General features: G+C 36.7%; 2 protein-coding genes and 4 non-coding genes across 6 annotated transcripts; 5 read left to right on the top strand and 1 right to left on the bottom strand.

Moving 5' to 3' along the window:
* Positions 1-2,631: 2,631 nt before the first annotated feature.
* LOC149002571 (uncharacterized) lies at positions 2,632-5,309 on the top strand. Its single transcript, XM_089138739.1, has 3 exons — positions 2,632-3,450; positions 3,610-3,744; positions 4,458-5,309. Exons 1-3 carry the CDS (start codon positions 2,632-2,634, stop codon positions 5,307-5,309), a joined length of 1,806 nt encoding a protein of 601 aa, XP_088994865.1.
* A 1,620-nt stretch (positions 5,310-6,929) lies between these two features.
* On the top strand, positions 6,930-7,089 carry LOC149002570 (U1 spliceosomal RNA). Its single transcript, XR_016170470.1, has one exon. It is a non-coding gene; the product is annotated as a U1 spliceosomal RNA (small nuclear RNA).
* Positions 7,090-9,205: 2,116 nt separating this feature from the next.
* On the bottom strand, positions 9,206-11,584 carry LOC149002569 (uncharacterized). Its single transcript, XM_089138738.1, is given in 3 exon segments — positions 9,206-9,283; positions 9,285-9,488; positions 9,560-11,584. Coding segments are annotated over 3 exon segments (2,307 nt in total).
* Positions 11,585-12,960: 1,376 nt separating this feature from the next.
* Positions 12,961-13,120, top strand: LOC149002568 (U1 spliceosomal RNA). Its single transcript, XR_016170592.1, has one exon. It is a non-coding gene; the product is annotated as a U1 spliceosomal RNA (small nuclear RNA).
* Positions 13,121-14,606: 1,486 nt separating this feature from the next.
* Positions 14,607-14,766, top strand: LOC149002567 (U1 spliceosomal RNA). Its single transcript, XR_016170596.1, has one exon. It is a non-coding gene; the product is annotated as a U1 spliceosomal RNA (small nuclear RNA).
* An 807-nt stretch (positions 14,767-15,573) lies between these two features.
* LOC149002566 (U2 spliceosomal RNA) lies at positions 15,574-15,769 on the top strand. The gene has a single exon (XR_016170488.1). It is a non-coding gene; the product is annotated as a U2 spliceosomal RNA (small nuclear RNA).
* Positions 15,770-22,627: the final 6,858 nt, after the last annotated feature.

The raw sequence follows: 22,627 nt of genomic DNA, 5'->3' as shown, positions 1-22,627 counted from the left end.
ACTTGATTTATGTTACTATTTAAGGGCCTGTTTGGTTACTTGAGTCCAGAGATCTCAAAAATCTAGAGATGTCGAATCTATAAATTTTAAATCTATGGAGTCATGATTCATAAAATTAACTGTTTGGTTAGCCTGAATCTTTGGAATGAAATCTGTAGATTCATTCTGAAAAAACATTTATGGAGTTATGGTTCAAATGTTTAACACTCTCTGGATTTCACGTCATACCCATAAATCTATAGATTCACGTTTTTAGTATAAAAAGGTGAATCTCTAGATTTCATGAATCTATCACACAATCAAACATGTATAAATCTTTTATTTGTGAATCCAGAGATTTCAAATCTCTAGGTTCATGTAACAAAACTGGTTAAAAGGATCAGCTTGTTTGAGCCTTAGATCCAAGGCCTAAGTTAAGGGTGTCAATTGCGTACCGAAACCGTTTAACCGTACCGAACCGCGCCGTCTAAAACCGCACCTTATTGTACAGTTCAAAATTCGGTATGGTATGTACCGAAACCGAATTTCTTCGGTTCGATTCCGGTTGTAGGTACTCATACCGTCGGTACGTACCGATACCGAACTAATTGGTACCGTACAAAATTAAGAGATTTAAATTGTAATTTTACAATTAAAACACTTAACCTTTTCCCTATCTCTAATTCCTTATTTCAATTTTTCGTTTCATCATTCACTTCTTTTCTTAGATTTACTTGTTTTGTCTCTATTAATTAGATTTATTTACTTTATCTATGTTAATTTCATATTATATCGATTGGTTGATCACAATTTCATTAGAATCTTAATGAATTAATAACAAAAGTAGCATAAGTTCATTTGTACCAAAATTGTACCGCACTAGATACCGTGTTTAAACCATTTTTCCGTACCAATTTAATATCGAAACCGTACCGAACCGTTTTTGTAAATATCGAAATCGTATTGTACCATTTAAATTCGGTACGGTACGGTTTTGGTTTTAGGTATTCAAAGTTGGTACCGCATTGAAACCGTACCGAATTATCGAAACCGTACCGATTAAAACCCTTAGCCTAATTATAATTTTTAACTTAGACAGGATGATACAATTTATAAACAGCTTGTTATCGGATATTAGTCTTTCAGTGTAACATAAAGACTAATAGTCCCACTCATTGTAAAGTTCCTTTACTTGTAGAACTCTATTCATTGTAAAATACCACATCATGTACACTACCATCTCTATTTAAAGATAATGAAAGCTCTCCCCAGAACACAGTTGATTGGGGATTTCACCGTGGATGTAGACTTCACATTGAAGATCGAACCACGTTAAAATCTTGTATTCATTTTGAACATGGTATCAGAGCTCACCTGGATTTGTTTGGTGTGCACTCGTTCTTGAAGCATTGGCATCTGCGAGTCTTTCTTGCACGGATTTTTAATCTTTGATTTCGACTTCGTTTCTGGATCTAGGGATCGTCTGGCCATCTTTCTCCCCAAGATTCAGTTTTTGGGGTACCTGCAAGGAATTAAAAATCTCGAGTCGTTCTTGCACGGCTTATACCTAAAATCCAGCTAAGTACTCAGCCTTTTCCTTGTTTCTTTGTTTTGGTTACCAAAAAAAAAAAGAAAGAAGCAAAAGCACTTTTTGTGTTTCACGTGGAGACCAAATTGGGTATCCGTGTAAACCTTTTTTATTTTTAATTTTTTTTTTGCCTTTCTGCTTTGGGTTTAACGTGTAAACTCTTTGCCATTCTGATTTTGTTTCTCCAAATAAAAAAAGGGAGAAAGGAAAGGCAAAGCATCTCTTTAAACCCGTTGCTTGGTTGTTGATTAGTTGTTGCACGGGTAGAAGTATTCATCATGACTGATCCAAAGGTTTCATACGAATCTACTGGTCGTCTCACCTCCACCTTACTCAATGAGAGAAATTTTTTGACTTGGTCTCGTGCAATAACTGTTGCCTTAGGTGGGCGTTCTAAAATTGGTCATGTTAATGAATAGACCAAAGCTCCTGATATTGCTGACCCCAAATATGGTGAATGGTTTGCCAATGATAACCAAGTTATGACTTGGCTTTTTAACTCCGTGGAACCTCAGATATATGAGATTTTTGCTTACTCTGAAACGGCTAAATCTCTGTGGGATGCCTTAAGTGTTATGTATGGACAAGCTGATAATTCCTCTAGAATCTATGAACTGCAACAAGAGATTGCTCATGTTGAGCAATGATCTTCTCAGTCTTTTTCTGACCATCTTGGAAACCTTAAAAAGAAATGGGACGAACTCGTCGAGATCGCCCCCAGCCCAAACTATTGATGAATATATGAAGAGAGATGAGCATGACCGTGTCTTTCAACCGTTAGCCAGGATTTGACCTGAATATGAAGACTTAAAAAGACAGATACTTATGAATTCAGAAATTCCCACATTCACTACTGTTTGTGCCACTATTTAGAGAGAAGAGACTAGAAGACGTGTTATGCATTCTGAATCTAAAACAGGGACTGATCAAAGTGAGACTACTGCCCATGTTGCAAAAACAAATATTTTTCCTAATTCCGCTCGGAAATCAAGTCTCTTATGGTCGTCATCGTGGGAAAGGTCGTGGAACTCGACCTACTTATCATTGTGATCATTGTAATCGTGATGGTCATTCTAAAGAACGATGCTGGCAGTTGCACCCTCACTTGCGTCCTTCTAAAGATCAGACCCCCACTAAAACATCGGATCCAAAAATTGTTGCGAAGCAGTGCTCTTCAGATTTTTCGGGGTTCTCTTGAACATATTGCATCTCAACTACAACAGTTCCTTCAGTCAAATAGTTCTGTTCGCTCAGTAGCTGAATCAAGCAATGTTGCTCACACCATTGGTACTCCCCTTGCCCTTTCCAGTTTATCTCAGAATTATTTTATAGTGGATTCTGGTGCAACTGACAATATGTGTCGTTCTTCATATTATTTATCTGATTTGAGTACTGAGAAAGTGGATTCCTTCTCTCCTATTACGGTTGCTAATGGCACCACTGCTCCTATTCAAGGACATGGGAAATTGAATTTATTTTCAACTGAAGCAGATGCATTGTTTGTGCCATCTTTGTCTATGAATTTACTATCAGTTAGCAAGATCACTGAAAGTTTGAATTGTCATGTGATATTTTCCAAGGACAAAGTAATATTTCAGGACAGCAGAACTGGAATGACGATTGGTGAAGGTCGCCTGCAAGATGGTCTCTATGTGTTGGACTTTCCAAACAATGCTTTGGTTTCTTTGAGAAAACCTGAGAAATCCCAACTTTGGCATTGGCGTATGGGCCATCCTTTTGATAGGATTTTAAATGTTTTGAATTCATCTTTCTCTTTTGATTCCAATTGTTGTGATGCTTGTCATTTTGCTAAACAACATAGGTTGCCTTTTCCGAATAGTACTCATGTTTCCGGTACGTTTTTTGAGATTGTGCATTCTGATGTTTGGCACTTTCCTGTGGATTCTAGAGATGGTTTTAAATTATTCATTAGTTTTATTGATGATAAATCACGAGCCACGTGGTTATATTTATTGCGATCCAAGAATGAAGTTTCAGAGATATTTCAAGATTTTTGCAAAATGGTTCACACTCAATTTCAGACGAGTATTGAAATCTTGCGGACAGATAATGGCACAAAGTATACAAATACTCCTTTCCAGTCCTATCTTAGAAATATGGGAATCTTGCATCAAACATTCTGTGTTGGCACACCTCAACAAAATGGAGTTCTGAACGTAAGAATAGGCATTTCTCGGAGGTGACCCGTTCTTTACTTTTTCATGGACATCTTCCTAAAATTTATTGGTCTGATGCTGTTCTTACAAGTTGTTATTTGATTAATCGTCTTCCAAGTAGTGTGTTACAATTCAAGATTCCACTGGAAGTTCTCTATGATCGTCTAATTACAATGACTCATCTTAGAGTCTTTGGTTGTGTTGCTTATGTTCACTCGCAACATGGTAGCAAACTTGATCCTCGCTCTCATAAGTGTGTATTTTTGGGGTATTCAACATCACAAAAGGGCTATAAATGTTATAATCCTTCCACCAAGAAAGTTTTTATTTCTCGTGATGTTTCCTTTAATGAAACTCACATGTTTTATCCTGGCAGGAGTCAAATTCAGGGGGAGAATATGGATAATTATAATGAACTTGTTGTGCAGGAATTTGCTCCTACCCCATTACCAAGTATGCCAGATAGCTCATCAATCGACATTGAGCAACAAAATCTTGATACTCAAGAAGAACCATAAATATTGGTTCCACCTGAGAACGAGCAGACATCATCTATACAAGTTCAAAGGTCAACTCGAGTCTCTAAACCTTCCATCAGATTGCATGACTTTTCAACATATCATGCAATAAAATACCCCATTCAATCTCATATTTGTTATGATCGTATTTCTCCTCAATTACTTACATTTTTAACTGTTATTGATGATCATAAGGAACCAATTAATTACCTTGAAGCCAAGAATTCATCAGTATGGATGAAGGCTATGGAAGACGAACTAAAGGCTCTTGATAAGAATCATATTTGGGATATTGTTCCACTTCCAAATGGTGTACACCCAGTTGGTTGTCGATGGGTCTATAAAACCAAATACAACAGTGATGGTACAATTGAAAGATACAAGGCTAGACTTGTTGCCAAAGGATATACCCAAACATATGGGGTTGACTATAAAGAAACTTTTGCACCAGTAGTGAAGATGAACACTGTAAGAGTGTTAATGTCAATAGCCGTCAATTGTGAATGGCCTCTCTTTCAAATGGATGTTAAGAATGCATTCTTACAAGGAGATTTGCTAGAAAAAGTATACATGGAAGTTCCTCCAGGTCATCCATTAAAAAATCAAGATGGTATTGCATGTAGATTGAAAAAGGCAATATACGGTCTTAAGCAATCACCACGAGCGTGGTATGAGAAGTTAAGTACAACCTTTATAGTTTTTGGATTCAAAAGAAGTGGATCAGACTCTTCAATGTTTATCAAGAAAACTACTAGCGATACAGTTGTCGTCTTAGTTTACGTTGATGACATAGTTATCACTGGAGATAATCATCAGGAAATTACTACTCTCAAGCAATATTTGGATAAAACTTTTGACATCAAGGATCTGGGAAAACTTCGATATTTTGTTGGTATTGAAGTTGTAAGCTCTAGTAAGGGATTGTTCATTTGCCAAAGAAAGTATACTCTTGATCTTCTAAAAGAAACTAGAAAAATGGGTGTGAAACCAGCTAATTCTCCCATGGACTATAATAGCAAAGTGGTCAATGATTCTACTCCTCTTTAAGATATTGGTTGTTTCCAACGATTAGTAGGACGGCTAATTTATCTTACTATTACTAGACCTGATATTGCATATTCAGTGAGTTATGTGATCCAATTCATGCATGCTCCTACCAAAGGACATATGGAGTTGGTAGACCGTATTCTATGTTACTTGAAGTCATTTCCAGGACGAGGTATATGGATGAAGAAAAATGGGAACACTATTATTGAAGGATTCTCTGATGCTGATTGGGCGGGTAATTCTATTGATCGAAAATCAACTACTGGCTTTTGCGTATTTGTTGGAGGAAATCTAGTCACTTGGAAAAGTAAAAAACAAAGTGTGGTTGCACGTTCTAGTGCTGAAGCTGAGTATAGAGCAATGGCATCTGCAACTAGTGAATTGGTATGGATCAGATCTCTTCTTCAAGAATTAGGATTTGACAGTTTTAGTCAACCTATGAAGCTCTTCTGTGATAATCAAGCAGCTACTCACATTGCTTCCAACCCAGTATTTCATGAAAGAACCAAACACATTGAGATTGATTGTCATTTTATTCGTGAGAAAGTCCAAGATGGAATTATTGAAACTCCATTCATAAGAAGTGAAGAGCAACTTGTAGATATTTTCACAAAAGCTTTATCCAAGGGAACATTCCAAAAACTATTGTCCAAGTTGACCTCAGATGTTATCTTCGATCCAACTTGAAGGGGAGTGTTATCGGATATTAGTCTTTCAGTGTAACATAAAGACTAATAGTCCCACTCATTGTAAAGTTCCTTTACTTGTAGAACTCTATTCATTGTAAAATACCACATCATGTACACTACCATCTCTATTTAAAGATAATGAAAGCTCTCCCCAGAACACAGTTGATTGGGGATTTCACCGTGGACGTAGACTTCACATTGAAGATCGAACCACGTTAAAATCTTGTATTCATTTTGAACACAGCTGGTAATGGTTTCAAAATCGATTCAACTCGAATTCAAACCGTAATTCAAATCAAATCTAACCCAAATTAACTCAAACCGCACTAACCCAAAACTGAATTGCAACTGAAATTTTGCTAATGATCCATGTTTTGATTTGGTGCTATGAAGCCCAAACCAAAATAGCACATACCGAACCTAGATTGGGTTTACTGGATAGTATTTAACCGTTCTACTCAAAAAACATTTCAAACTTATGTTGAAAATACAAGGAATTTTGAATGTATTTGATTTCAACCATTAATGATCGAAAATCAGACCATCCTGCGCTTGATTAATAAACAGGAATGGAACCTACCTTTCAATGCATTTAATGCGTTAGATTCTTCTAGGATTGACCCACTGGAACGAAAACCAGATATTGCTGCCATGATATATCTACAACCATTTGGGTTGACATCCTTAGATCCAAATCAGATTAGAATGAGATCCCAAAAACATCATAACTGGCCTCTCAAATCTGAAATCCGGTGGTTTGATCCATAAAAATATGATATTCAGTTATTCTGGATAACAGAAAGCTAAAAGAGAGACGAGTAATAAAGTGAAGTATCATGTTATTGTGCTATTACAAAATCCCACATCGGTTACCTATAACAAGAGAGGAGGGAGAGAAGTTATAAAAGAAAGCGAAATAACTCAAAGAAACATACTTACCTGGACGGGGTCAATGGCTGATCAAGAAGGGCCATGGCCTAGGTTGGTGACCTCCATTGCACTTGGGAGGGGTGCTCGCCTAACATCTCCCCAAGTGGGAGAGTGTACGTCATAATTTGTGGCAGAGGGGGTACGCGTTCGCGCGGCCCCTACCATCATCGAAATATTAACTTTTTGCCTAAGCATATGATCTACCTCATTCCACTATTGTTTGCACCACTTTGCTTCATTGATGTGGGGTAGGCAAGCCATGTATTGATGCAGGACAGGCATTTCCTCTATCCAGTCCTATTTTCTTTTCTTTCGGTGCCTATTTCCTTTTTGTTCTCTCTTGTTCCAAAAATGTCACACGTACCTTAGGAAAGTTTTGAAAAACTAAATGTTATAATTTATTCCTAAATGTTCTCCACAATCATGTATTATCTTTCTCTTTCCAGATTTTTTTTTTGTGATCTTTTCATATGAGAGAGATTTATTATTATTATTATTATTATTATTATTATTATTATTATTATTATGTTTATTATGTTTATTATGTTTATTATGTTTATTTGATTTAATATTGTAGGGTAACTAATTACTATAAATTAAGAAAAAAATCAAGTAGAAAGAAAATTTATCAAAGAGATAAGATCAAAGACAAAGAATGACGCAATAAAATGTAGAAAAATCGTAATATAAAGGTGAAAGAAGTGGGAATTATTGTAAAACTCATTTAGTTTTTAGGATTTGATAATCATTGGTGCCATCTTATCCAATCCCTCATTTATGCGGCTTCGTTCTCTATCAAAATCAACGGTGCCCCTTTTTTGTGATTCTCTGGATCTAGGGGATTACGATAGGGGTGTCCATTGAGCCCTTATCCCTCTCTATTAGTAATGGAAGTTTTACTAAGACTCTTAAATGAGTACATGGCTCTTAACCTCCTTCAGGGAATCAAACTTTGGCAAAGAATCCTTGAAAATTTCTCACCTCATCTTTGCAGATAATACCTTTGTTTTCTGTAGAGCTGAAATAGAGGACATACTGGCAGTGAAGGTAGTATTGGAACTGTTCTCGAACCTAACAAGATAGGAAATCAATTTCAATAAAAAGGGGATCTTCTTTAGCCGAAATGTCCAGCAATAAAAGACACATCAAATCAAGGACATGTTTGGTGTCCCCAAAATAAAAGAAAGATGCCACTTACTTGGGTTCCAATTTGTTCTACGGGCAAAATAAATCACAAAATTTCAAATTCATTCTGGAGGGAATGACAGGGAAGTTGGCTACATGAATAGCATCGAATCTATCATATGTAAGAAGGGGGGGGAGATATTGATGCAATTAGTACTTCAATCTATGGCCCTTTATCAGATGCAATGCTTTAAATTTCCCAAGGGCATATGTAGGAAGATGGATTCACTATGTTGTAGACTTTGGAATGGTGGTATAGAAAAGATCAAATCAATCACCCTGATATCATGGGACAAATGTTGTTCACCAAAGGAATTGGGAGGGCTAGGGTTTAAGAAGATGGAAGATCACAACATTGCATTACTACTAAGCAAGGGTGGAGAATGCTAACGAACCCAGAAGCTCTGTGGGTAAAGGTACTGCGGGCCCATTACTTTAATGGGACATCTCCTTTTCATCCGAAAGTCATGTGTAAAAGAGATTTATTGATTTGAAACAACATTGCCAGGATTTTACCCACTTTAAGGAATATGGTGGTTCAAAAAATAGGAGATGGACAAATGACCTCATTCTAGTTTGACTCATGGAACATTTCTTTGCAAAGAAGTATATCTCAACAACAAGACTTCTCCATTTGGCCAAGAAATACGACGGTGGCTCGCGTGGTAGAGGATCTTCAATAGCTTAACAAGGAGTTATCCAATACATCTGAAAGCTCTATTGCTCTCATTTCTATTCCCATCTCAATCTCTAATCAATCTGACACTTGGTCCTCTCTACTTTCTTCAAAGGGCAGCTTCACTACAAAATTAGCAGCTTGCGCCTTAGAGAGGCAAAAATCTTTGAGGATGAGGAATGAGTTCTTGAAGTGGTGGAAATACCTATGGAAAGTTTCAATTCATCCCAAGTTTAAAGTCTTTCTATGGAGCCCAGGGGCGGACCCAGGATTCAATATCGGGGGGGGGGGGCGAACAATAATTACGAAATTTTTAGTACTAGTATTCAGAAACGAAAGCGTACTGATAATCCTTCAAAATCTATATTAAATTCTTAAAAATACAATAATAAGTGAAAAGCCACAAAACAAGTATCTCATAATGGAACTCGACGATCTTTGAGATCGCGAAAATCCTCAATAATTGATTCTGTACTAATTCTCTCTGCAATTTCTCCTTTCAATATATAACATCATAGAATCTGTGAGAAAATCATCCTCCATCCTGTTCCGCAAATCAGTCTTAATAATCTTCATGACAGAAAATGCTCGTTCTGAAGTTGCAGTAGAAATGGGAAGAGTAATCAATAGTTTGATTAACCGATGAATAAGTGGGTAGATGTCAGATTTTGTTGACCTCACCAACCACCCGATGTGAAACTGCTAATGGTTGACATGTTCGGATAATCTGGACCTTTGACTACATCAATCTCATAGTGTCGTAGTTGTACTTTCAAGTGATCTCTCTCATGCTCAGTAAAATCTTGAGGATAATATTTAGCCACAAGTTTGTAAATATCATCAATTCTAAAATTCTCGCATCCGCTTCTAGGATTCAAAGAAGAACTAAGAGTAAGCAACTCTATAACGTGCTCATTGAATCTACTATTTAGCTCATTCAATTGGCTATCAATTGTAGCACAAAAAATATTTGCTCGATAATGTTGTTCAACTGTAAAATCATCATGTTGCTGGCGAGCTCGACCCTTCCTTCCAACAAACTGAACACTCATGTTAGGGACATCAATATTACGATTTTCACAAAAAGATATCACATTAGTCAAAAGCTCTTCCCATCCAACATCTCTCATTTCTTGAATAAGTTTTTTTGTAGTGGACACAAGTTGAATAGCATTTAAAATGTCTTCAGACTTCCGTTGCAAAGCTTGACAAAGTAAATCGGTGATGTTCATAATTTTTTGCATTAGATGCAAAATCATAACAAAATCAAAGGAGGCCAATGTATCGTATGCCGAATCTGCTTCAACTCTCTGCGATGAAGTAGTCCCATTAACATTGATGGCGATAAAGACCTCACATGTAGCACCATACATACTTATCAAACTTGAAATAGATCTCAAATGAGAACCCCAATGAGTATCCCCAGGACGTTGTAAAGTTCCAATCTGATTCAGCCCACTTCCAGTTTCAAGTTCATCAATGGAGATCAAGTATGCAATTTTAGAAGCATGAGCAACTTTTAACTCATCATTTCGCTTACTGGAGGCACTAGCAAGATTGATAATAGACACCAATTTGGAGAAAAATTTCTCAATTGGATCAACACTTCTAGAAGTTGTAACTAATGCCAATTGCAACCGATGAGCAAAACAGTGGATATAATAGGCATGTGGACAGTCGGTAACTACTAAGGCTTGTAACCCATTCCACTCACCTTGCATGTTACTTGCTCCATCATATCCTTGGCCTCGAATATTGTGAATGTTAAGCCCATGATGAGAAATGGTAGAAAAGATAGCGGTCTTTAAAGTCAAGGCCTTTGTATCTAAAACATGAACAAGATAAAAAAAACGCTCTTGTACAAATCCTGCTTTGTCAACAAACCTTAAAACGATAGCCATTTGCTCTCTTTTAGATTCATCGCGAGATTCATCCACTATTAAGCAAAACTTTGCATCACCAATCTCTTTACAAATTTCCTTCTTCACTCTATTTGCTATAATATGTAAAATCTCCTTTTGTATCCTAGGTGATGTGTACGATGCATTTTGAGGAGCATTATCCAACACAACTGCTGCAACTTTATCATTGTAGGAAGCTATCAACTTTAAGAATTCAATAAAATTTCCCCTATTGGACGAATATTTGCTCTCATCATGACCTCTAAGAGCACAACCTTGTGACACAAGCAATCTGATCACATCAATTGAGGCTTTCAAACGCAGTCGATTGTTTTCAATCTCTTGAGATGTATAATTTCCAATCATCAAATCAATATGTTGATCTTGTTTCATTAAGTTTACACAATCCTTTTGAGCAATTTCGTGGCATGAGTTGATTTGCCTTCTCACATGATTTATTAAACCACACTCTTTTCCACCCACTTTCTTCCAATTTTTAAATCCATCAATGGTGGATGACCCTTGTCCAGAGTTCGCTCCAGGCTTATTGAAAAGAAAACATGGCAAACAAAATACTGCATCTTTAAAAGGAGAATACTCTAACAAAAAAGGATGAACCTTAAACCATGAAGATTGAAAACGTCGAGGATGACTTGATGGCCCAGATTTTGGATACTCTTGAAGAATAGGCTGATATGGTCCAGCTTTAAGGTAACGACGCCTAATTTCATCATGTTGATCAACTGGATAATCCGAAATTTGTTTTCTCAACCCTGGATCACGCTCAAAATCATTATTTTGCTCGATTTCAGGTATTGGAGACTCTTTATGACGTTTTTCACGAGTTGAGGTCTCAGGAATAGAGGTAGGCAAATGATGAATCAACCATGTCATTCTCAACGCCTTTTCTTTTGAAGAAAGAATCAATGGTAGACTTCTTTCCCATGGTTAAACAAATCCTTCTACTTTTGACGACTGCACCACTCGATTCACTCCCAAGGAAGCCGTAGAAGTAGCTCGTTCTCCTATATCCATTTGATTTGATTAATTGTTAAATTTAAAAAGTTAAATAATAATCAACCACGAAATAAATAAACATAAAGAAAATTCATTGATCTAATATTAAAAAAAGAAAAAGAAAAATTCAAATCTCTTTGAATTTTTTTACTTTCCTCTCCTATAGCTATTGGTCTCTCAAGTTTTTCTAAAAATTTCATTGTATTCCAAAATTAACCAATATCACTAAGAAGTGTATATAATTAATTTATGCCTAAAACTGTAATTTTTTTTTTTTTTTTTACAATAATGGCATAATATTATTTAATACATAATAAACTTAATAAATTCAAATCAACCACAAATAAAAATAATTAATTTAATAAAAAAAACAGCAATAATGAAATATTATTGCTAAGTTTTCCTAGTTAGTTTATAATTATTTTTTTTATCAAATATTATCTCTACATTCTAAGTTTTAAATACATTATTTATGAACCTTTCTCAAGTTTTGTGAGGATTTACATATGTTAATGAAAGATAAAGAAGCAAGCATAAGATTTTTCGTTTAAAGTTATTCTTGTCTTTTTCAAAAGTTTATCTAATTATCTTGCTTATATTAGTATTTAATTATGATTCCTAACCACAACCAGTGTCATCGATATCTTTTCACCAGATTTCCTATAATTATTCTTATTTCTTATAATTATTCTTTGTTTGATTATGAAATCTATCAGAATCAGATTAATCTAATTTTATCATTCACGATTGTTTACCTATTTCTAGTTGAAGAAGGTGAATTTAATTTTCACTAATCATTCTTTATATATTTCAGTTTAATCAATGTAGATTTGATCTTTAGCAAAAAAATGGGGAAAAATAAAAATAAAACACTCAAATAGTGTATTAATGGTAGCCAAAGACAACCCCAAGGGCACAAAAAAAAAAAAAACTTCAAGAAAACAGTATGACAGGAAAGCAAAAACTAAAATACTAATCATCCGATGTTTCTCTGTGCAAGGATATCTCATGAACGAATAGGGAGCGCAGGTTGGAGCATGGGGATATATACTAGCCCCACAAACCCACTAACGTAAATTTGTTTCCATGCAATTTGGGATCTTCTTCTTCTTTGATCTTTAGTTACCAGAATGAAGATAGACCAATGAGCGAGGTGACATGTTAGTGTGCCATTTTAAAATCCCACATCGATCAGCTGTAGTTAGAGATGAGGCAGAGAACTTATAAAAGAAAAGAAAGTAATTCTAAAAAACATACTTACCTGGACGGGGTCAATGACTGATCAAGAAGGGCCATGGCCTAGGTTGGTGACTTCCATTGCACTTGGGAGGGGTGCCCGCCTAACATCTCCCCAAGTGGGAGAGTGTACGTCATAATTTGTGGCAGAGGGGGTACGCGTTCGCGCGGCCCCTACCATCTTCAAAACATTAACTATTTTTTGATTGTCAAACCAATTTAACAAAATTCCTTTTTCCTCCATAGTTGGCTAGGGATGTTGTTTGCATTTTGTATCTTCATGCATCTCAGGCATGTATTAATGTGACCAAGGGCCACGTGGCCCATGCCCCACCCCCTCTATTTTTTTTGAAAAATTTGGTTACATGTGATTATTGCCTTTAATCAGCTCTAGTTGAGGACATAGAGGATATATGGGGTAAGCTATGCACAGTATTTTTTAATTATCACCACTTCTTTGAAGATTATCCTAGTTCTATACTAAGCTCATGAGATGTCACTGGTTACATGTGATTATTGCCTTTAATCAGCTCTAGTTGAGGACATAGAGGATATATGGGGTAAGCTATGCACAGTATTTTTTAATTATCACCACTTCTTTGAAGATTATCCTAGTTCTATACTAAGTTTTATGAATTCTTTCAATATGGATTGAATTGCTTCTAATTAGCTCAAGTTGAAGCCATACTAGATACAAGGGTAAGCTATGCATATTGTTTGTTATCACCATTTCTCTGAAATTATTTTAATTAGTTCTATGAATTCTTTCAATCTAAATTGAATTGCTTCTTCACAAAAAGACATCTAAAGACATTTTCTGAACATGATCGTATCACCTCAATCGACTTAAAAAAAAAAATCCCATTACAGGAAATGAGTAATAAAATTAAAAGACTCAAGAGTATATAAAACCTTTATTAACAAGCTTAACAAAAACCTAACATAACCACTAAAATCACACCTCACATATTAGGCATCTGATTTGAATTCTTATCCGCTGTGGTTTTAATTCCTACCTTGTATAGTATGAACCAAACTGGAGGCACATGATACGATCAAATTAAACTGCATCATCTGACATCTTACACATGAGGAATTTCATGACATTGTATTTGTATACCAATTTATTTCAAAATTCATGCAATATCATAACCCACCACTATCCATAGACTATGGCAACCCAAAACTTCGAGAGCATTTTTCCAAGCTACTATTAACATCACCCTTCAACTCATGCCAGACCAGGAGCTCTTCTTTGTCTTTCTCTTTCTCTTCTTCTTCATTCTCAATCCTCGCCTTATCTTTGCTTTTGTCTGTCTATGCCTTCACCTTCGCCTTCGCTTGAAAGCTTTCAGACATCGATCGTGATTCGTTCACAATAAGTAGAGAAACAAATAATCATAAATCGAAACAAAAACTATAAATTATTATTCTGGCTTCAGTAATTCATTCTCCATGTTTCTTTCACAATTTGGTGGGTCACATTTTCTTTTAAAAAAGAAATCATATGATGAACTCCAGTTATTCCGGTTAACAAAAAGAATCAAAGAAGAGAGACCACTGACTCACCGAGTGAGGTGACTGTTAAAATCCCACATCGGTCAGCTATAGCAAGAGACGAGGGAGAGAAGTTATAAAAGAAAGCGAAATAACTCAGAGAAACATACTTACCTGGACGGGGTCAATGGCTGATCAAGAAGGGCCATGGCCTAGGTTGGTAACCTCCATTGCACTTGGGAGGGGTGCCTGCCTAACATCTCCCCAAGTGGGAGAGTGTACGTCATAATTTGTGGCAGAGGGGGTACGCGTTCGCGCGGCCCCTACCATCTTCAAAACATTAACTATTTCTTGATTGTTAAACCAATTTAACAAAATTCCAATTCCTCCATAAATGGCTAGGGATGTTGTTTGCATTTTGTATCTTCATGCATCTCAGCCATGTATTGATGCCACCAGGGGCCACGCGGCCCACGCACTGCCTCCTATTTTTTTGAAAAATCTGGTTATTTTCTCTGTTTTTCCATTTTTTTCTCTTTTCACAAATAAAATATCTTATCCCCTTTTCAAAAAAATAAAAAAATGAATTTTTAAAGTTAGTACAATTAAAACCCTATTTTTAACAAGTACAATTAAAACTTTATTTTTAAGGAAGAAAGGGTTAAATCCCACATACATTAGGAAATTCTCTCTTCTTTCCACATACTTCACACACCTTAGGAAATTCTAGAAAAACTAAACATTAGAATTTACTCCTAAGTCGTCTAAGGTATTCTTTCTCTTTTTCAAAAATTCTCTTTTTTGTTTGATTTTATAAAAAAAATAATTTATTATTACTATTTTAATGTGACTTAATATTGTGAATGAAATATCTATAATTTATAAGGTAACTAACCACTGTTTGGCTTGCATCTACCCTAATTACTGTTTGGTTTGCATCTACCCTTCTATTGAAATCATGTATTGTTCTTTTTCTAGTTTTAGTCAACAATGGGGTTTTGGGCGTGGGCTTGGGCTTGAGGTAATGCCTAAAGCAGGGGAAGTGAATAGTTGCAAAATCCCACATTGGCCATGGAGGGAAGAGGGATGTGAGGGAAAGCTTATAAAATAAAAAGAGAAACACATTCCAAAGCATACCTTTCTCGGCCTTTTGGCTAAGATCAAGTGTAGTATCTGTTCTTATCAGTTTAATATCTGATACGTGGGTCATCGACCCACATGATATTAAATTTATTTTTCTTGAGGGAAGGCCCACAACGGTAGCTTGCTGCCGGGGTCTTCGAGCGTCGCCCATGCTTTGCACTTCTGCATGGGCCTGGCACACCTCACCAATTCTAGTATAAATTTTATTTTATTTTATTTTTTCATATTGCCAAGGTACTAAAAATGTTCACATTTTTCCATCATGATTATCCCTATTGGAAGGGTTGTATTACTCATAAGGATTTCTAGCCTAACACTTTTAGACATATATTATTCATGTGGTTTGATCTAAATGTAATTGCATAAGGTCACTAGGGTGTCAATGGTTTGGGTTCGAGCTAACGGTTTAGAATTCGGTTTACTAACGGTGTGTTTTTAGTACCTTGTTGATATGTGAAATTTATCAAGAGTATGTGAACACATATAAATATTAAGTTATCTCCAAGTCTTTTGTGTTGGGTGTTCAAAACCAAAAACCTTTTTTTTCCAAAGAAATAAAATTTATAGAACTAATATACAAAAGAAAGCTGGCATCCTGATGAATTTTAAGGGGTTGTCTCTGCTTATTTTCCTCCCCCTTCTTGACACTTGTAAAAATGAATCAAAATAAAGCATTAAAAAATTTTCAAATGATAATACACTTGCTAAATATTTACTAAGCCCATCTTCCAAATGGCAAAGGCTTTGACAAGCTTGTTGTTTGCATATTCCAAAGAAAAATAATTAAAGAAAACAAATGGATATTTGGGGGTTTTCTTATCTTTTACATTTAAATTTAAGTTATTTTATTTCTTTATAATGAATTTAATGGGCTAGTTCAGGTTTGGGCTAGCGGGCCACACACGGGCTGGCTCGGCCCAGCCCGAACCATTGTGGGCTAAGGTTGTTTAGCCCAAACACAACCCATTAAGCTTAGGTTCGGGCCGGTTCGGTTTTAACTGTTCGGGTTAGGTTTTGACACCCCTAGTAATGGGAGAACCCCCAATCTTAATTAGTAAAATAGGAGAAGAAAGATTATTACATTCAACATTATTAATCTTATACATTCTCATATTATTTTCATATGGGAAGTGATGGGTGGTAGAGTAGCCTGGGGTCAAAGGGTGGTCAACAACTAGATGAACGGGGAGAGAGAGAGAGAGAGAGAGAGAGAGAGAGAGAGAGAGAGAGAGAGAGAGAGAGAGAGAGAGAGAGAGAGAGAGAGAGAGAGAGAGAGAGAGAGAGAGAGAGAGAGAGAGAGACTCGGCCAAGGGAGGTGAGGAAGGAGAGGATTAAGCTAAGGGGGTGCGGGAAACCCTAGAAACGTGGGGACTAAGAGAAAAAGGCCATAGTCGAGGAGGTGTGGGACCCAATGGGAGAAGTTGGGGTGAAGAATTCTCTAGGAGAGTTCAGATGAGGTGGGACTCCTAAAATTGAGGGGATGGGGTTAGGGTTTTCCACTAAAGGTGGAAGCCCTAAAATGAAAAGAAGTGGTGGGGGTAGGCAAGGAAATGAAATATTCTTTCATCAAATATAACATGTCAAGAAATAAGGTGTTTTCCAATAATAGGATTAGAACAATTGTATCCTCTATGGCGAGAATTGTATCCCAAGAAGACATGTAGTTTAGATTGAAATTCCAGCGTATGTTTGCTATACGGTCTCAAACATGGATAATATACACAACCAAAAATCCTCAAAGAGTCATAATCAGGGTGAATTTGAAACAATTTGAAATGTAGAGGGGAATTTTTTAGCACTGGAGTAGGCAAACAATTAACTAGAAAAGTTGCAATTTCAAAGGCATGCATCCAAAACTTTTTAGGATAAGAAGCATGAGCTAATAAAGTCAATCCAATTTCCATGATGTGCTGATGATAGCGCTTAACAACACCATTTTGCTCATAAGTACGAGAACAAGAGAGCTTGTGTTCAATACCATGGTCTTGAAGGAAAGTGGAGAAAATTCTATTTTCGCCTCCTTAATCACTATGAAAATGCTTGATTCTTTGAGAAAAGAGATTTTCAACAAGCAACTTAAATATCTTAAAGTACCAAGTACCTCAAATATAGCAGTCATAGGATAAAACCAAATAAATTTGATAAAATCATCTACAAAAATTATATTAAATCGGAACCCCTCAAGAGACTCTACAGGAGAGGTGCCCCAAACATCAGAAAATATAAAGTCCAAAGGTCCGTCAGAATCTGATTTTGATGGGCAAAAAGGGAGTTTGTGACTTTTCCTTTTCTGACAAGCATCACAAACATAAAGAAAATCATCTGAACTAACTGTCAACTCAAAATTAGAAATTAAAATTTTAACAACTTTGGAGGTGGAATGCCCCAAACGTGAATGCCAATTCCAAAAATAAATCTTTTCTCCAACAAATGCTTTGGAAGAGTGATTGGAGCCCAATCAAATTTGGTACAATCCATCCTTAATGCTCCCCTGAAGAAGACATCTCCCCGTCATACGATCCTTCACATAACAGATATCAGGATGAAATTCATATAAAGCATTATGATCCTTAGTGAATTGGGAAATCGATAATAAATTCTTGCAAATAGAGGGCACCTGAAGAACAACTTTCAAATAGATTGAAGAAGAATAAGAAGATGTACCAATATTCATGTTACCAATATTATTGATAGGAAGATCAACACCATTACCAACTTGAACCCGATCTGAACCATGTTAGGGTTGCACAATATGGAAATTCTTAAGAGCATTGGTGATGTGATGTGTAGCGCCAGAGTCAAGGTTTCAATTTTCATTTGAAAGAGATGCACTAGAAAGTTCATAAATATTCACAGATTGAGTTGCATTAAGGTACCTTGAATGACATGATTGAAATACTGGTAATAGTCCTTTGCTCTATGTCTAGGACGATAAAAAATTTGGCAGATAAGACAATTGCCAGTTTAATGAGTTGGCTGATGTGTATGAGAGCCATGATGAGGAGAAAAACGACCGCGACCTAATTTGCCTCTTGGAGAAAAACTCCCTTTGTAAGGCTGTTATGGAGGCCTAATAGGGGTGGGTTGGCTAGTGGCCATGTTTGCCATAGGGGAAGAAGTGTCAACAGTCGTTAGTTCATCTCTTAACCGAATTTCTTTAGTCAATAACATACCTTGTAATTCATCATAAGTGATGGGAGAATTGCAAGTGATAATGGCAGTCACAAAAGGAGAGTATTCAACTCCCTAACCATTCAAGATATGAAGACAAATTTCTTCATCATTCATAGGCTGTCACACAGTGGCCAATTGATCAAAAATATTTTTGATGTGAAGAAGGTAACGAATGCTATTGTTACTTCTTCGTTTGGATCTGAAGGTGAAGTCGCATTATGTGAGCGGAAGAGCAAGTTGAGTAGATCTGTTCAAGCTTGGATCAGACTTCTCTAGAGGTGAGCAACCAATAACTTGCACATGAACTGGTTCAGTAAGGGAAGCAATGATCCAGCACATCAATAATTGATCTTGATGATTCCACTTTTGATAGTTAGGATTTGGTTAAAATATCACAACATCATATTTATCGAGAATGGCAGCGGGTGGGCAAAGAGAAGAGCCATCAACAATCTCAAATAGTTTATATGTCTTCAGAAAGGAACTATCTAAGATCTCCATAACAAATAATTTGTCTCCTTAAGGTTTGTTGAGAGGAAGCCATTGAGGGAGGGAAACGAATGGGTGGGAACCTAGAGCTCTAATGCCATTTTAAAAGCCATGAGTTAGGGTTAGAGAGACACGTTTTTGAGTGATGGAGAGAAAGAGACTTTGTTTTACGTGGTTCGGTTGATCTTTGCAACCTATGTCCATGGGAATGTGATTTGCTTCCTTGAGATTGACTAGAGTCCTGCTCAACATTAATCTTGGACTCTAAATCTATAGTTTGAATTACTTAAGTTATCCATTTGTGTTTGGTATGAATTGTGTCTCTTGTGTGTTTGAGTGCAACTCTGAGTCTGATCCACTTGTGGATAAGATGTAATCTGCTGGAGTCTCTTGAGTAGTTGAGTTTAAGTCTGGTTCTTGAAGTCTTGCACGCGTGGAGGTAGTTTAGTTTGAGTGGAGTTCTTGAAGCCTTGCACGTATGGAGTAGTGGTGGTTAGGGAAACCCTACATTCGGCTAGGGTTGCCTGTGATTTTCTTGTTTTGCCCTGCAGTTGTGAAAGACCATTATTATCCGGTACACCCATTTCTTCCAGTATGCCAACTCAACTAATACTATTCCCAACCCACTAACTATCATTCCCATTACGCTTCCTTACACCAGTTCAGTGTAACTTGCCACTTTACCATGCAACCCAATAATGACCCAAATTTAGACTTCGCCCAACTAACCCACCTTCTCCAATCTTCATCCACAAATAGCCCACGCTAGCTTATTAGCTAATGTATGTGCTTCCTTACTTTCTTTCAAGACAGAGGATAGCGTGCTTCTTACACTACCAGTTCTAAGAGACCACTCTTCTACTTTGTAAGTGCAACAGCTAACCATGGTACCAAGTGGTTGGTTGGCTAAGAATAAGAAGCAAAAGGCATTGCTTTAGATTTGCTATAGCTGCCGCTTTCTTTCATAATAGAGCTGAGAATAAAGGCTGGCATAGAAGTCTCTCGCATGCAAGAAGATGTTGCTGCTGGAGGTCACTGTTCTAGGGTGCAAACGTTGGCTTCACAATTACTCCAACAACCTTAACTGTCACAAACTATTCAAAACCTAATTCGTTACTTGGCAAAAGTTAGCTTAGTTAATTCCCCATTAGAAAGACACCAGCCTTAATCCTCTCATCTGTCCATAGCCAACATTTCAAATACTATAGATTCTTCAAAGCAACCAACCCAGGAACTGATGTTTCACCAAAAAATCACCCAACCCAAAATGAACCAAACTTTAACCTTAAACCAAGTGTTGAAAATGTTAGCCAAAATTGATAATATAATAAGGGGAACAAAGAATTAAGAGAAGATCCCGAAAGACAGAACTTGAACCGAAAAAGAAGAACAAAGGAAAATCGTCGAGGCGCGTCAGACGCTTTCCTTAAAACAGATTCGTCCCCTCCACAGTGTGCTTGAGGATTCAACGGACATCTGTCTCCCAGGATACAACGACGAACAACGATGTACTTAGCACAAAATATATCGCAACGACGAACTTGACATGTGCCTTCCTTCTATCACCACACTATTCAAACACGAAACCAAACTCGAAAACCAAACTCAAAACAAAACTCACAAACGTTTTAAGAAGACTCTTAAATCACACTTAACATTCTTCTTTGAAAACACACCACAACCACCATCTTCACCAAGGGGGGGATCCCTATTTATAGAGGAATTCTATGTCTCTTTAACTAGCTTAAAAGACGAAAAGCCATAGTCATTATTCCCCAAACTTAATGAATTAAGTTATGGAAATGAAAAGCTTTATTAATAATCAAGCTAGAAATGAGAAGTTTCTTGGAAATCAAGAGTCCCCAAAACCCTCCATAATTATCTTAGGGAAATGAGAAGTTTGTTGTTAGGAAATAGAAGGTCCCATAACCTCCATTCATGAACTCACCTTGGGAGATGAAACACCCAAAAGTCCATATTTATTCCATACATTTATTTCCACAAATGCATGTATTTCCACAAACTCTCCATATGAATGGTTTTTCATTCACATTCACACATGCTCAAAGAGCATATTCCAACAATCCCCCACATGAATGAAAATGACGACGGAAAACAAAATAAACAACGACCGACAAGGTGATAGAATTCTACGGTGAAAGACTGCATAGGATAGGTAGGTTTTGCCTTTGAACCTTCCCTTGTGAAAGTATACTTACTTTACTAGTTGATCAGTAGACGCGATGTCCTTGAACTGTTCTGCCATTTGTATAAATGATGATATACTCCACACAAACATTCCCCTGACACAATTACAGTTCTCATGGTTATGTCCATTTTGGCCGTGGACATCGTCCTGGTTCTGCGAGAGTTTCTAGAGAATTGAGCCTTCACAATTCTCCTTTGAAGCGGCCCCTCTTCTCTCTCACATAGGTGATTTCTTACTTAAGAGTAATCCCCATTACTCTGCTCGGATCCAACGTTTGTCCAATGCGTAAGAATCATTAAAAGCATAAGCTTAACCTATTCCTTACGGGTATCACTGTTTTCATCTTAGGAATGGGTAGAGGATGAACCCTCACAGTGATCTCACTCGGTTATTACAGTTTAGTTGTCCTATTGAACCTAGATCTTGGGATCTCCAGTCAACTAGGTTAGGTGTCCACTGTAATCAACCTATTCATCATAGGCTCGAGTCCCATTCCTCTTGATGTTTGATTAACTTGATCTCAATTCAACCTTTGGTCAGTGGATCTGCAATCCTTTTCTTTTGACCTTACACAGTCATATGTCATGACTTTATTCGAGATCAATTAGCCAACAATATTATGTCAACGACATATGAGTCTTGACTCACTGTTATATATCACATTCTGCATTCTCTCAATAGATGCTTAACTATACATATAGCAGGCATAAGAGATGCTAGAAACCAAAACAAATTTCATTTGCTCGTGTAACTTTCGAGATATATAAATCTCTAGTATGAAGCTGATCAGCTATACAGTCCATTCCTACACGAGATGCTCGCCATCTAGCTTGCTTTCTAACTTGCCTTCTAGCAAGCCTTGTAGCTTTCTGTCTAGCTTGCCTTGACAATTACCAAAAGTTCCAAACTAATTAGGAAACTCAAAATACAGAACTGCCATAACAAAACAAGACTGGTTTTGCAAAAATCCGAGATGAAAATAGATAAGTTTTACTATAGATAAAGAAATTTTGCAAAACCACATTGCCGATAAAACTTATAAATAGAGGCAGTCTGTAGGTATGCGCATACACTTTCATAATTGTCAAGTTACTACTAATGGAGCATCAACATATTCTGTCCATGGATGGACTCCACAGATTTTAAGTGCACTAACCATTAAGAGACTATGC

This window comes from Hakea prostrata, chromosome 10 (genome assembly GCF_041222555.1).
Source record: "Hakea prostrata isolate BN-2017 chromosome 10, UWA_Hpros_2, whole genome shotgun sequence".
NCBI lineage: Eukaryota > Viridiplantae > Streptophyta > Magnoliopsida > Proteales > Proteaceae > Hakea > Hakea prostrata.
The sequence above is the reverse complement of the archived record's forward strand: the minus strand, read 5'-3'. Positions and strand labels throughout refer to the sequence as shown.